Genomic DNA, 15,097 nt, shown 5'->3' with positions numbered 1-15,097 from the left:
GCCCCAGGATCTCTTCTGGCAGGGGAGCAGGGAGGGAAATTTCCTGTTCAAAATGAAGGATTTGGCTGGCATCTGTTTACCCAGCCTGGCTGCGGGGCTCCCCACCTGCTCAGGGCAGCAGCAGCGTAACCCAGTGCCACAGACACGTCACCACCCCGGGGGCATGACAGGCACCGCAGCCATCATCGCCGGGGTGCACTGAGCGGCAGTGGGTGTTGCAGGGACCCGGTGGCCCAAGGACACAACCCCTAGATGCTCAGCCAGCCTCAGACCATGGCCCAAGAGCCAGCCAGGTCTCTGTGTGAATTTTGGTTTGCCCACGCTGCTGCAGGTTGTCTCAGCCAGATTTCCTAAAGTGGGGGGGAGTCCTATCCAAACCCCCTCGCTGTCCAGCTCTGCTACAGAGCAGCCACCTCCCCTCCTCCCTCTGGGCCTCACAGGGTTTCTGCCAGTTGCCTGTGTCACCAGCAGCGCTCACAGACATCCCAGAATAAGCAGAGCTGCCTCGACTGCAAGGTGCAGCCTGATTTCACCCCCCTGCCCATCACGGCAGTCTCAATGAACACTCTTATCTTCAAGAGCATTGTGAGCCACCACATCAGCTCGCACAAGCACCCAGCAGCAGAGGGGCAATCAGAAAATCCTGTCCCACCACCGCAGCTGGATAACTGGGGAGTCTCCAGGGCAGACACTGCAGTAGCTGTGTCCTTGCTTTTGCTGGCCATGGGAGCAGCACCAGGCTCCCGCACCTGCCGAGGGATGCGAGGCTGGTGCCAAGCAGCACGCAGGGTCCATGGGACAGAAATATCCCAGCCTGGCAGTCCTTCCTCCCACGCTGACATGGGCAAGGACGGCAGCATCACCCTGATAGAGAATGGACACAATCCCTCCCCAAGCCTCACACCCTCGGTGTCCCCTGGTTCCCCCCACCCCACCCCCAGATGCCTCTTGAGCTGCTTTACCAAAGCACCCAAGCACTGCGGGGAGGACCAAGGGTGTGGACGCATTTGCATTCAACCCAGGGTGCAGAGGAAGACTCGACACCCAAAAAACTCAGGTGCCTACAAGCAGAAGGAAGGCAGCAAACTAGTTTCCATTCTCATGCTGGCAACCCCATTTCCCATCCGCACCCACCGTTCAGCTCACGTGGGGCTCAAGAGCGGCTGCTGCCGGGTACCAGCATCGGGGAGCCCTGGCCATACACCCCAGCAGCCCTAAAACTCACAGCCAAGCCTGCAGCAAAGGTGACTCCAACCCCTAGAGCCTCCCAGGCATTTTTGAGCCTCTTATCTTCAGGGCCAGTCACCTCCTGCTCCCTGAGACCTCTCCAGCACCTGACCCTACTTCCACACTGCCAGAACCAGTTCCCCCAGTTAGACAGCGTGGAGGGCTAAATACCACCTCCCAACGTGTCCCCGGAGCATTGGGGTCACCCCCTCTCAGTGCCATACCAGCAGGCAGCCCCAAAAACTTACCCCAGGTGAGTCCAGATGGGCTGAAGGAGGAAGCACTGGGGAGCCCATGAAACCAGCAAGAAAAATACAATCCCCAGAGGAGAAGAGCATCAGGTACATGGTCCCTGCCTGGGGCCAGACCTGCCCTACAGCCCGGGTGAGTTTTTGGTGAGGGCACGGTGGCCCTGGCAGCCTCGTGTGTCCCCACAGTGAGGGATGGTTGGAGCTCACCAGGCTCCGCACCAGCTCGGTGAGACCCAGCCATCCCTGTGCAGTCCGGGGAGGGGATTTCATGCTTTCCAGCATAAAAAGCATCAGAAATAAAGAAAAAGGACAATGCTCTTCGCCTACCTGCAGTCAGTCAATGACAGCGAGCTGCCAGCAGCGAGGCGATCCCGCACGCATCCTGCACAACCTCCATCTTAGGAAGCCGGCTCCGGCACGCAGCCGGCTGCGCAAGGTGACCCAAGATGCCTACTCCCGGCTGAATTATTCAGCAGCGATTCGAAAGGAGGGGGGGGGGGGGGGAAACCAACCCAACCCTCCTACCTGATGAGCTCACGAGGCTGCCTGGCATCACCCAGCAGTCAAAATAATGAGGTCAGCGGCATCAGAGACCCGGCGTGCACAGCCACCCTCCGCAGCCGCACGCCAGAGCTGCCTTGCGGGGTCGGGGATGGGAGACTGGCAGCAGAGAAAGGGCTAAGAGAGGAGGGGGGGGAACACAAGAGGCATACAAAGCCCGAATTAAACCCCAGCCTTTCATCTCTGCTCCAGATGGGCCAGCAGCTGAGATGCAGAAGGGCGGCCCAGAGCTGGTAGAATAATAGGGGCAGGCAGGCAGCAGCTGAGTGGGGGCTCCCCAATCCCTCTTCGAGGAGGAGAGGGGCTGTTCCCTGTATAGGGCATCACTTTGTTCAGATTTATAGCTGGCCTTCTGTGTTAAGTCCCCCAAAATGACCAGCTTGAGCAGACGGCACAGAAAGGTGCAGGTTTAGGAGAACTACTTGGAGTCATAACCACACTATTCTTTATTCTCCCTATAACAAGTCCTGAGAGGCAAAGCGCTAGGGGATGATGAGAAGAGGAAGTTTTCACCAGCGTTTCTTTCCTTCCTTTAAATCCACCCCCTCTTGAGAGCCAGATAACCTTCACGGCGCACAATGTAGAGGCCTGATAGGACTACATTCTCAGCTAAATTTAACTCAAACAATATAGGCTTAAACAGTAATTACCGCTTCGCATATTAAGTGCCTGGAATCAATATCAACCCTCAAGCTTTAGCCTCAAACTAATGAAGACACAGATTACCTGGTCAGTCAACGGCACCATCAAGTAAAAACACAATTAGCACAATGCCTTTTTTTTTTTGTGCAAAACAGTATTAATGCAAACAGCACATTTGCTGCTGCGCAGTGGCACAACATGGAGATTTCAGGGATGCTCGGCCTGGATGCCCCCGTGGGCTGCATCACCAACCACCCCTCTACAGGGCTACGCTGCCTCCATCCCAACCAGCCCTCTGCAGAAGGCAGCAGCCTCAAGCAAGTCATCTCCTTCAAGGGACAGCAAGGAAAATGCTGCTTTTGCTGCTGTCTTGACTCAGACGAAGGCCTGGCAATTAGCAGCAAGCGCCCAGCGGAGCAGCATCATGAGGGCACCACCAAAATACGAGCAGCTGTTCTCCCCAAGACGTAACCGTTCAGTTACGTTCACCCCGCTTGGAAGAGCAAGGCCACGTGTGGGCAGGTTAAAAGGAACTTGCCCTTCCCTCTGCGCTTGGGACAGGCAGGACAATGTGAACACAGGCAGCAAAACCCACTCGTACCCCAGTTTTTAATGGCAGGGCTTATGGGGAGATGCCCAGCAGCCACCGAAACCAGCCCCTTGAGCTGGAAAGCTGGCGCTGGGGTTGTCTCATCTAATTCATTATCTCCTTTCCCTAATGAACCGTCTCATCCGCCGCAGCTGCAGCCAAGCTGCCGTGATTCACTGCGTACACCCCCAAACCCCCACACTGCTGCCTGTGTCAGGGCGGTTTCTGAGCTCAGCCCACCCCGCAACACCCCGTCCCCTCTTGGGGAGCAGCAGCTCCACAAAGGGTCACGCCAAGAAACTGAAAGAAAGGGGGGGGAAAAAAAAAAACAAAAGGACAATGAAGCACCCAAATATCAGTAAATCACTTGACAGCACGCCCGGCTCTTCAAGGGTCACCACCAAAGTCAGCTTTACAGCTGGCGGTTCCTCCTCCCCATTGAGCACGGTCATAATTTTTGCAGCCCAGCGCTTTGCGCCTCAATGCCACCTCTCGCCGTGCTCCCCAAAACATGGCCAAACCCTCCAAAGTTGGCAGAGAAAAAGAGATTCTGTTAACCAAGCTCCACTCCAGATTAGCAAAGCAGCGTCGGCATATAAAGCGCTATAAATTTATGTAAAGAGCTTCAAAAGCAGCGCAGTATTTTGAATATTCACGCCACCCCGGTATTTGCATTGTAATAGGGCCTTTCAATAAGCAGCCTTCCCCTCAATAAGGAAAAACAAAGCGCCCATCTGTTTTGATTTTGCAAATCGGGCTGGAGTTGGGCTGCAATAACTCGGGGAGCCCTGGGTGCGATAAAGCCCAAGCTATAGGCACAAAGCTGATTATTTCAGAAGTAAACAAAGCGAGTCGGTAATTTAGCCAGCGACGCCTCCCGCGTCGGGAAAGAAGGGATTCGGTAATTCCCGCGAAGCTCAGCCCTGCTGAATCATGGCGATAACACGGCGCCTCCATCCTCACGCTGTCACCCCCCCCTGGTTTCGGGGAGCAAATGAGAAAGATGGGCAGGATAAAGGCACCCACCCAAACGGACACGGCAAACCCCTCGGTGCTCCCGGCTCTGGTAGCCGCCCCTCGGTGGCTGCGGATTTGGGCTTTCCTGACTCATGGTTTGGGCTCATGGATGGGCCAGAGGTGACGGGCTCACGGTTTGTGGCCAGACAGCAGATGCCATCTGCCACCCCGGTGACAGCGAGGGCTTCGCCAGCGACAAAACAACCGCTGTTAGTAATCCCTTCAGCCCCAGCCTGCTGCATCCTCAACTCAGCCCGAGGAGAGCTGGTCCAGAACCACCTCCCAACCCCCCCCCTCCCCATATTTTGGGGCATTTGAAGCATCTCTTGGGGGACGGGACAGGGACGCGCCACAGGATGGGGTGCCCTTGGCAGGAGGGCTAGCAGCACCCCATCAGACCACTGCTGGGAACCGGGGGGGCTTTTGCAGGGGCTTTTGCAGGGGCTTTTGCAGGGGCTCCCCCCCCCCCTCGCGCCCCGTCCACGCAGGCACCCCTCCGCGCCCATCCATGCCTCCCCCTCCCTCCTCTTCTGCACCCGCTGGCTCTAAGACCCCCCCAAACGATCCCCTCCTCCATCCCTCCACTCCCCCCAGCATCCCCCCCAGCCCCTTCCCAAGCACCCACCTCGCCCGCTGCGCCCCTTCCCCGCCGCCCCGGGCCGGTGCCCCGCACACGCGGTTGGCGGCGCCGGGAAGGGGCGGGCTGAGCCCCGGCACCGCCCGCGGAGGAGGGACCGGCAGCGGACCCCCCCTTCGCCCCAGTAATCCCCCCAACACCCTCCCTTCCTTCCCCCCCCCCCCCGCGGTGCTCGGCGCTGCAGCCCCGACGGCGCGGCCCCGCTCCCCTCCCGGGCTCACCCGGCGCGGCTGCCGGTACCTCCGGTACCTCCGGGCGCGGCGGAACGGAACGAAACGGAGCCGGGGGAGGTGCTGCCTTCAAATGCGGCGGCGTTTATTGGGCCTCAGCTCGGGGGCGGCCCCGGGGCGGGGGCAACCGGCGGCCTTTGTGCGGCGGGGCCCCTCTGGCACTGCCCGGGCCCGCCTCCCCCCGCCCCCCCCCCCCCCCGCCGCCGGGCATCAGCAGCGACCCGTCCCACCGGTGACAGCTGCGTGGGGTCCCCCCACGCTGTTCCGCACCCCCGTGGTCCCCGCTGTCCTGTCCCCCGGGTGGCAACACCTCGGTTCCCCACGGTGGCATCACCCCCACTCCCCACTGTCCTGCACCCCACGGTGGCATCACCCCGACTCCCCACTGTCCTGTACCCCATGGTGGCATCACCCCGGGTCCCCAGTATCCTGCACCCCACGGTGGCATCACCCCGGGTCCCCACTGTCCAGCATCACCCTGGGTCCCCACTGTCCTGCACCCCACAGTGGCATCACCCTGGCTCCCCGCTGTCCACCCTGAGGACATGGCCCTGTGGCTCCTCATCATCCCCAAAAAAACAACATCATGTCACCTGGGCTACCCCATGCCTGAAGATCACGACACCATGTCACTTCACTGTCCCCCACCCTGGGGACATGCCACCCGGGCTCCCTGCCATCCCAGGGCCTGGGGGAGTCAGCATTTCCCCCACACACACATGTCTCCTCCTGTCACCGTGACCCAGGGGACACACTGTGCATGTGGTGCGTGCCCCAGCACCGTGGTGGCTCGACAGTCTGCCCCCCACTTGCTTTTTGGGGTCACACACACACAACTGGGGATGGGGACACCCCTCTGCCCCATGAGCCATCCCATGGGGGGGTTCTGGGGTGCTGACACACCATCCACGGGCACCAGCAAAACTCAGACCCTTATTTAAGCCTCGGTCGGCAGCATCATTAGCGGCTGGAGCCATGAGCCACCCACGCTCCCATCAGTGCCAGCAGGCACAGGGTTGTGGCTTGTGGCTTCTCTGGTGGCTAATAAGGGGTTCAGCTCACGCTGCAATCTGCTCTTGCACGGGCTTATTTTGCTGCGCTTTTTTTTTTTTGGCGAAAATGCGAGGGATGTAATAACTTTGAAGGCCTCTCTCTTTTTTAAGGTGACTCTCAACTTGGGTCACAATATTTCTGGGGGAGGAGCGAGGGAAACACAAAAGCCTCGCAGCCAGATGCATGGACGTGCAGTGGGTTGCATAAACCTTGCTTCGACAGAAAACCAGGTTTAAAACCCCCCGAGATCCTGCAGCGGGCTGGTTTGCCACGCAGTCCCACTGACTGCGACGGGGACACCCGCGACACCGCACGTGAGCTAAAAAACGTCATAAAATATTTCTCCTGCTGCAACAGCCGGGGCAGCTCTGCTGCCTGGGGACACCTGCTTGACATGTCACTGCCAGCTGCCCCCGTGCCAGCGCTGGGGACGTGGGACATGGCAGAGCCGAGCGGATCCCTCGGCATCGAGCAAAGGGATGGGGCCGTGTCCTCGCAACGCTGGAGGCGAGGAAAGGTGACTTTAAAGGGAAGGGGGCCTTGGCGGGAGGCTTTGCTGGACAGATGTTAGCAGCCACCTCTTTGTGCTGGGGGAGGGCTTTTTGTTTTGGTTTTTAACATTTGCCATTTTTCTCCGGCGCTTTCTTCTGCTCTGACACTTGCTGAGGGTTTTTCTTTCTTTTCTTTCTCTCTCTCTTTCCGCATTTGCTTTTTCAGCCCCGGTTCAAACACTTTTTCACTGCGTATTATGCTGAAGTTGAAACCATCTGGTGCTTTGTTTTGTTGTGAACCCGGCGAGTGCCAGGACCTTTATCCCCCTCACCCTCCTCCTCGCCGGTGCCTCCCTAATCCAAGTGACAGCCCCGAAAAATCTCCCCCGTCACCCAACAAAGCGACTCGGCGCGTGTTCGCATGCCTGCAGCCTGCTGGGTGATGGGGACAGCCAGCACACCCGGTGTCCCCGTGTCCCCAGCCAGCCCAAGGGGATGTGCAGACCCCCAGCTTGGCCGTTCTGGGCTGTATCACCGCCGTGTAAATTCCTGACTCATTTTTAGGTCCGGCTGTTAGCAAAGGCATCCTGATTTTATTTTTTCCCCCCTTTTCCCACAGGAGGAAAGCATGTTTGTAGGAGCCACGGAGCCCTGCCAGACACGCACCCCGACAGCCTATTTTTGGAGCTCCTCAACAAGCAGCTGCATTTGAGGATGGCATTTGCAGCGAGCGCCTTCCGAGCGAGCTCAGCGGAAGGAAACCTCTGCTCGCCCGCGCTGTCACGTGAGACACACACCAAAAAAAAAAAAAAAAAAAAAAAAGGCATGTGGGGAAAATCTGGGACTGCTGGACACGAGCTGCCTCCAACGGCTCGGCCGGATCCAGCGCCGCGGCCGGACTCGGGGGATTGGCACAAAAACGGGGTCAGTGGCCGTGGGCGCCTGCGCAGGCAGTGGGTGACCCCTCTGCGAGGCCGTGGGTGCCTGGTTGTTGCAGAAACACCCTCCCGGCACAGCTCTCGCTGCCCCGTCACGCTTTCCTTCCCATTTCTCCTGCACAACGGGGTGCTTTGTTCTGTCGGGGCGAGGAAAGGTCCGGCTGCGGCCCGGGGAGCTGGGGGGGAGCCAAGAGCCACTCCTGCCTTCCGGGGGTCTCCTCCTGCTGTGCCATGCTGGGCGAGACACCCTTCACCCCCACCTCCCACCAGGCCATGGGAAAGAAGGGCCATAAACCAGCACAAAAATCAGCAAAAAAAAGCTATAAAACCATCAGCAAAAAATAAACAAAGGGGGCATTTAGGAAAAGACGCTGTAGCAAAAAAACAGCTGGAAACCTCCCTGTCTCACAGCTAGTGCAGGGAGAAGTTTGGAATAAAATAAGCCCAAACTTTGATTTTTTTTTGCATAAAACAATGGCGAGCCGTGCTAAGCGGCGGCGGTGTCGCGCCTCCTCGGCGGCGGCTCATTGCTGCCATCGCACGTCCAGGCCCCGCTGTACAAGTCTCATTTCTACCACCGCTGCTCGGGCCTGATCCTGCACACCCTTTCGGTTGCAGGATTTTCCCTTCCAACCCAGGAAAGCTTCACGTTTGCTGCGCTGGCTCTTTCTTGCAAGAAATATTCGCGCAGCTGCTCCATCCCGGTGCGGACATCGCATCGCCGAAGCATCTGCCATAACTCCGTGCTGATCCCCCCCAGGTCTTGGAGCCGAATGAAGCCCCCACCCCTGCGGGCAGCAAAGTGGAGGTGCTGGGGACCATCGTCTTCGTCGCAGGGCACTGCTGTGTGCCCCCCAGCACCTACGGGGAGTGGGGAAAAAACTGGAGGTGGAAGGAAAAAGCTCTTATGTATAAAACCAGTCAGGTTTGCTGGGCGCTTCCGCTGTCCTCCAGCTTGTGGGTGGCTGGTGCCACCTTCTTGCAACATCTGCTGCTGGGGAACACGCACCCACCTGCCCACGGCCCCGGTTTGACCAGATTTTTTGCCTTTGCATTCGGAGCCGGCGCAGACGGCGTCCACAGAAATCACACCGAGCCGCGTAGCCGCGCACGAGCCCCCCGCCAGACACCCCTCAGGGTGCTGGAGGGGTGCAGGGCCATGTGCCCAGCTTGTGCCCCGTCCCAGCAGCCTTTCCTAGTCCTGGAGGACTTAAATCCTCAGTTTAAATCCTCAGTTTAAATTGCAGGGGCTCAGGAAAAACGCTGCGGGTCTCGCTGCTCCTCTGCAGAAAAGCTTCGCTCCCAGCCCTCTCGTTAACGATTTTAACGAAGCCCTCTTGGTTGCAGGCCCCGCTGGCAAGCCCAACCAGGCAGGTGATGGCCCAGCCGTGTGGCCCTGTGTCCGGGCAGCGCATCCTCCTGCGCCTGGCGGAGTTGGACGGGGAATCCCGGTGAAATGGGGATATTTTTTTCCCAGTGGGAAGTTTTAGCTGGAAAAGTTCCGGCTGACTCAGCCTGACAGAGCTGCAGGCGGGACTCGCGGCTGAGAGGGGAACCAGCAGCAGGTTTGTACCTTCCAGCTGGTGCCAAGGGACACCAGATTTGGTTAAAAACTTTATATTTTTAAACTTTTTTTGGTTTTTTTCTTTTTAACATGGGATCTTTGTGCGGAAAGCTCTTTCCCAAGGGTGATTTGCCCTGTGTGTCACCTCGCTGATGACCCGGCCCTCGGGGACCGGGGGCTGTTGCCCTGTTGGGGTGTCCCCGCACCCCAGCCCCAAAGACCCCGGGGAGGGTGTGGCAGCGGCCCCGCCCCTGAGGCCGAAAGGGGCGGGGAAGGGGGCGTGGCTTGGACGGGAGGCGTGGCCTGGAGGTGAGGGGCGTGGTCTGGAGGCGTGGGGCGTGGCCAGCACGCGTGGGGCGGGGCCTGGCGGCCCGGGAGGGCGCGGTGGGGGCGGTGGCGGCGCGGGCAGTCGGCGGGACGGGACGATGCGGCGACGGGGCGAGCGTGGCGGCGACGGTGGCGACGGTGACGGCGACAACGGCCGGGCGGAGGGCAGGGCCGGCGCGGCCCGGCAGGAGCGGTGAGGACCGGCCGTGTGCGGGCGGGGGGGGGGGGGGGGCGGAGCTGCCGTGCAGCCGGTTTCGACTCTTGTCCCTGTGTTTCTCCGCCGGGTCCCTCTGTCCCCCAGCCGTGTCCCCTGTCACCACGTGCCACCCTGTGCCGTCGGTCTGTCCCCGCGCTGTGGCCTTGTCACCTCGCTGAGGCCATGACCCCGTGCGTGTGTGTGTTGTCTCCCCCCCCCCCCCCCCCCGCCATGGCTGTGCCAGCCTGCCACAGCTGTGATCCTGTACCACAGCCGTGTCCCCAGGTCACCCTGCCGCAGCCATGATCCCACACCGCGGCCATACCCCCCTGCCATGTCACGATGCCATCCCGTGTCACCTTGCCGTCCCCCTGAAGCCACGCGGTGGCTCTCAGTGGTGCCCCTTGCTGGGCACTTCCCCCCCCCAGTCTGGACCCGCTGCGACAGGTATTGTGCAAGGATGGGTGTGAGCGCTCGCCCCTGCACTTGAACATGAGGTGTAGGCCAAGAGCAGCACCTAATAACTAGCCACAGCGACTGCAAGGCCGTTGCTGGCCCAGCCTACAGCGGGACTGCTCACACCAATGCCTCGGGGGGGTGACTGGGCTTCAGGGTGCTCCCCGTGGCTTCAGCACAGCTCATGCCACCCTGCACCCTCCCGGGAAGGGTGCCTGTGCCCGGGGGACCGTGCCACCTTGCCCTGGCACGCCCTTTGCAATCCTTTCTCAGCACTCCCCAGGGCAGGCGATGGATTAAATCCGCTTCTGCGGGAATGATGGTGACCCCGGGCACGCGTTGGCAGGCACCGAGCTGTGCTTGGCCGCCTGGCAGAAACCCCTAAATCCCCTGGTGCCCGGACTAGTATTGCCCAGCACCGTCATCCCAGGAGAGACGTTGGTGCCGGGCAATCTGTGGCTCTTGGCTTTCCCTTCCCACTCGGCGGCTGGATGTGGCCCTTCCCACATGGCCCAGGGGGGCTGGATGTGGCTCCCAGCCCTCTGGGTTGGAGGTCACACTCCTCAGTGCTGGTGGCACTGGGGGACATCACTCTGGGGGCTGGTTTCTCCTGTGCTGCTGTGTCCTGAGCCCCTTTCCTAGCTTTCCTCCTTGTCCCTGGAGAATTGCAGAGGCTCTGGATGCCGGGTTTGGGACACCTCCATGCCTGTGTCTCACCAGCCACGGCTCGGGGTGTTGCCGCAGTATCGGTTGCTCCTTATTGCCAGTTTGGCTTGCAGCTCCCGGTCCTGGCACGTGTCCCTGCCCTTCCTGCCTGCCGGCATCCCGTGGGAGGCTGTGGGGGGACCGGATCGTGGGTTCTCATCACACCGTGTCACTGTGGGGCTGTTCCGACACCACGGCTCCATCCCCAAATGCCAAACACAACCCTGGTGTGGGCAACCACTTCCCGGTCCCAGGGGGACACAAACAGCAGCATCAGGCCCTTGCAGAGGGAAAAATCTGCTGTATCCAACCATCACGACTGGGCTTGGGAACCGGGACCCTGTTCGGCTGTACCCCAAAGCCCCTGGGGCAGGGGAGGGATGTGCTAATGAGGGGCTTTCCTTGCAGGGGCTGGCTGGCCTGGCGGCCCTGGCTGCGCACCATCCTCGTGGACCTGCTCCTCATCTACATCTCTGTGCCCTTCCTCATCCGCCTCTTCCCAGTCCTGCTCACCAAATTCGTCTTCCTGAACTTCCGTGAGTGCCCCGGGGCTGTCCCAACTGGGAGATCCTCCATCTCCAGGGATTCAGCAGGCAGGGGGGCTGGGGGGTGGGGGAGGTCCCCCAAAACATCCCCAGGACCTGGGTGACACCAGCACAGCACCCATCCAAACCTCCCCCCCCCCTTGCCGTGGGCTTGCGGAGGAGGCATGGAGAGACCTTTCCCGTTGGTGCTTCGTGTTTTGCAAGCTGTAATAACGCGGTGTCGCCGACCCTGTTTACTGCCTAAAGTTGCAACACATCTGGGCACACGCGGCATCGACGGGGCGAGAAATCTGGGTGAGAGGAGGTGGCAGAGGGCTGCGCTCGCCTACCCCCTCCCCGAGCTGGCTGAGGCACGGCTCTTGGCTTCCGAGTGAATAATTTTAAAACAATAACATGTTGCTTTGGAAAAAAATGCATAACAGCAGCTGGGTGTGTGGGTTTTTGGTGTGATTTCTACATCAGTGGCCTTCCCCTTCTTCGTGGACCTTCGGCGGCCAGAGCTGCTGCTGAACAACACCGTCAGCGTGTACCTTGCTACCGAACCGGGCGTCACAGTCGGCATCTGGTGAGTGAGACAACCCCGATGTCCCGGGTGGGCCCAGTTTGGCTAAACCAGGTGTAGCCCCTCCGGGCTAACCCCACTCTGACCCCCCCCCAGGCACACGGTACCGGGCAGCAGAGGGGCCGAGGCACAGGGCAAGGACCAGCGCTGGTACGAGGAGGCGCTTGCCGACGCTCACCCCGTGATCATCTACCTGCATGGCAACGGGGGGACCAGGCGAGTACCCGGGACCGCAGGCGGGTGCCTCTCCCACGGGAGGATGGGTGCGGCAGCGGCTGCTTTCGCATCTCTGCCTAGGGTGAGAACTAACAAACTCGGTGCGGCAGCCGGCAGCGCTGCAGGCCCAGGGCTGCTGCGGCTGTTTCTGACCCCACGGGTGGAGGAAAGTCCCTTGGGAGTTAAAGGGAAATGTCAAAACCCCACCCACCCCAGAGCATTCAGCTCTCCCCTCCTGGAAAAAGTTCACCCCAGTCCCTCGCCTGGATCTGCGCCAGAGGGGAGGATCACCCAAGCTGGCTCTGCCCTTGCGGTGGGACGGAGACCCCTCCCAGGGCTCTAATTTTCCTTTCTCCGTCAGGGGTGCGAGCCACCGCGTCCAGTTCTTGAAGGTAAGTGGTTCCCAGTGGGGGAAACTGGGACCTGCTGGGAGTGAGGCTCACACTGGCTCCCAGGACCCAAGGGGGACCCCAGGCAGAGCGAGCCCAGCCATGCTGGGGGACCTGGGGGTGCATCCCCCCACCCCACCCCAGCACATAACGCGGTGCGGCTCCTCTGACAGACGATGGGGGCTGCTGACTTCCACATCCTGGCTCTCGACTACAGAGGTAAAATCATCCCCCTGCATCTCGCTGAGTGATCTCCCCACTCCTTGCCCTGAGCTGGTGCCCCCCCCCCGCCCCAGGTTGTGACACCGAGTTGTGTCCCCCACAGGCTATGGGGACTCCAGTGGGCACCCCACGGAGAGTGGCTTCACCACGGACGTCCTGGCACTCTATGACTGGGCTAAAGCGCGGAGCGGGAACAGCAGCATCCTCTTCTGGGGACACTCCTTGGGGACGGGGTAGGTGCGGGCTGGGCGAGGAGAGGGGGGGCACCCCGTGGTCCCTGGGCTGTGATACTGCTGCCAGACAGTGTCACCCAGGGGTGGACCAAGGGGTTGGAGCGGCTCCTTGGTGGAGGCACCTGCAAAGCAAAAACCCAGTGGGCAAGGGAGAGGGGAGTCTGAGAGTGCTGTGCACCCCACCAGGGCATCGTGGCTGCTCCCCCTCACTGTCACCCTTCTTCTCGCAGGATTGCCACGAACGCGGCAAGGAAATTGCAGGAGGAGCGAGGTAAGGGCCACACCTCGATTCCTGGGTTCAGTTTTGGGCCCCTCACTCCAAAAAGGCCATTGAATGACTCGAGCGTGTCCAGAGAAGGGCAACGGAGCTGGTGCAGGGTCTGGAGCACAGGTCTGATGGGGAGCGGCTGAGGGAACTGGGGGGGTTTAGTCTGGAGAAGAGGGGGCTGAGGGGAGACCTCATGGCCCTCTACAGCTACCTGAAAGGAGGGTGCAGAGAGGGGGGATGAGTCTCTTGAGCCAAGGAACAAGCACCAGGACAAGAGGGAATGGCCTCAAGCTGCGCCAGGGCAGGGTCAGACTGGCTCTTAGGAAGGATTTCTTTGCAGAAGGGGTTGTTGGGCGTTGGAATGGGCTGCCCAGGGCAGGGGGGGAGTCCCCATCCCTGGAGGGGTTGAAGAGTCGGGTTGACCCAGCGCTGAGGGATCTGGTGGAGTTGGGAACGGTCAGTGTGAGGTTCATGGTTGGACTGGAGGAGCTTCAAGGGCTTTTCCAACCTCGATGATTCTGGGATTCTGTGGCAGGGTTGGCCCCTCACGGTGCCCCCCGCCAGGGCTCTGCACATCCCTGGCCAGATTTTGGGGACCACAGAGAAAAATGGAGCATCAGGCTCGGCCATCACGGTGGGGACAAGTGGCCGTCCCCATTCTCTTTAGCAGGACGGGAACATCTGGGCCCTGTGGCTGATGTGTGGGACAGGAGCAGCATCCCTTGGGGGAGATGGGCCCCCCCCCAAAGCTGTGCCTGGGCTGACTCTCACCCCACTCTGCCCTCAGGGGTCCAGGTTGATGCCGTTGTCCTGGAATCGCCCTACACCAACATCCGCGAGGCGGCTGCCCACATCCCCATCACCAAGGTGAGTGGGGGGGCTCTGCCCGTGGGGTCCCCCCAGAGGTGATGAGTGGGGGGTTCTGCTCGTGGGGTGCCCCAGCAGTGGCAGCCCTGGCTGGGGATGGGTGCAGCAACCAAAGCCACAACTTAGCACCCCCCTCACTCTCTCCCTGGCAGATCTACCGCCAGTTCCCGGGTTTTGACTACCTCATCCTGGACTCGCTAGCCCTGGGCAACATGTTCTTCCGCAGCGACGAGAAGTGAGTCCCTGGTGGGAAGGGGCACAGCCATCCCCGTGGGGCTGGGGGGACGATGCTGGGACCACCTGGCCAAGAAAGGACGGGTCAGCCATGCCACACCATGAAATCCCTCCACACCTATTTGTGTTTACCCAGCTCACTCATGCTTTAAAAAAATGGCTTTTTATTTGCATAACTTCAGATATCAAACTGCTATTGAGCAAAGTCCACAAGCCAACATCCTCAACATCCTTTTTTTTTTTTTTTTGGCCCCTGCGTGCTGGAGTCCCACCTTGCAGCATACACACACCGTGGCGTCAGGGTCCTTCCTCCTCTATGTTTGTAGGTGCCTTTGCTAAAAGCCACCTGGTTCATGGGTGGTTTTGAAACCTGAGCACCCTTTGTTAGGGGTTTAAGGTTTTTAGGGTGCTTGGTGCTGCTGCAAGTGGTGTTGGCAGCACCCTGGGGCAGTTCAGATGAGTTGGGATGGCTCTGAAAGGCAGCGCCGGGGCGGGGAGGGGGTCAGGGTTGCTGTGGGATTTTTAGCAGGGTCCTGTGGGTCCGTTGGCTCCGGGGTGACTCCTCAGTGTTGTGCTTGTTGCCCGCAGCGTGAAGGTGCTGGCCTGCCCGCTCCTCATCCTGCACGCAGAAGATGATACTGTGGTGCCTCCGCACCTGGGCCGCAAGGTGGGCACCA

General features: G+C 60.3%; 3 protein-coding genes across 3 annotated transcripts in view; 2 read left to right on the top strand and 1 right to left on the bottom strand.

The window, feature by feature from the left end:
- NIN (ninein) overlaps positions 1–5,204 on the bottom strand; it is a 64,755-nt gene extending 59,551 nt beyond the window's left edge. Inside the window, exon 1 of the mRNA XM_074821159.1 lies at positions 5,146–5,204. The gene's annotated coding sequence lies outside the window, so the exon portion shown is untranslated. The remainder of the gene's footprint in view (positions 1–5,145) is intronic.
- A 1,069-nt stretch (positions 5,205–6,273) lies between these two features.
- Positions 6,274–9,091, top strand: LOC141922179 (uncharacterized). The gene is made up of 6 exons (XM_074821314.1): positions 6,274–6,284; positions 6,630–6,724; positions 7,318–7,482; positions 8,255–8,340; positions 8,397–8,561; positions 8,984–9,091. Exons 1-6 carry the CDS (start codon positions 6,274–6,276, stop codon positions 9,089–9,091), a joined length of 630 nt encoding a protein of 209 aa, XP_074677415.1.
- A 505-nt stretch (positions 9,092–9,596) lies between these two features.
- Positions 9,597–15,097, top strand: part of ABHD12B (abhydrolase domain containing 12B) — a 6,282-nt gene continuing 781 nt past the window's right edge. The window contains exons 1-11 of the mRNA XM_074821158.1: positions 9,597–9,720; positions 11,293–11,420; positions 11,892–11,994; positions 12,088–12,207; positions 12,569–12,599; positions 12,770–12,815; positions 12,922–13,051; positions 13,282–13,322; positions 14,107–14,186; positions 14,339–14,421; positions 15,009–15,087. Of these exons, the coding sequence (XP_074677259.1) occupies positions 9,626–9,720; positions 11,293–11,420; positions 11,892–11,994; positions 12,088–12,207; positions 12,569–12,599; positions 12,770–12,815; positions 12,922–13,051; positions 13,282–13,322; positions 14,107–14,186; positions 14,339–14,421; positions 15,009–15,087 (936 nt within the window). The 5' untranslated portion in view covers positions 9,597–9,625. The remainder of the gene's footprint in view (positions 9,721–11,292; positions 11,421–11,891; positions 11,995–12,087; positions 12,208–12,568; positions 12,600–12,769; positions 12,816–12,921; positions 13,052–13,281; positions 13,323–14,106; positions 14,187–14,338; positions 14,422–15,008; positions 15,088–15,097) is intronic.

The sequence above is a fragment of the Strix aluco genome, chromosome 4 (assembly GCF_031877795.1).
Source record: "Strix aluco isolate bStrAlu1 chromosome 4, bStrAlu1.hap1, whole genome shotgun sequence".
Classification (NCBI taxonomy): Eukaryota; Metazoa; Chordata; class Aves; order Strigiformes; family Strigidae; genus Strix; species Strix aluco.
The sequence above is the reverse complement of the archived record's forward strand: the minus strand, read 5'-3'. Positions and strand labels throughout refer to the sequence as shown.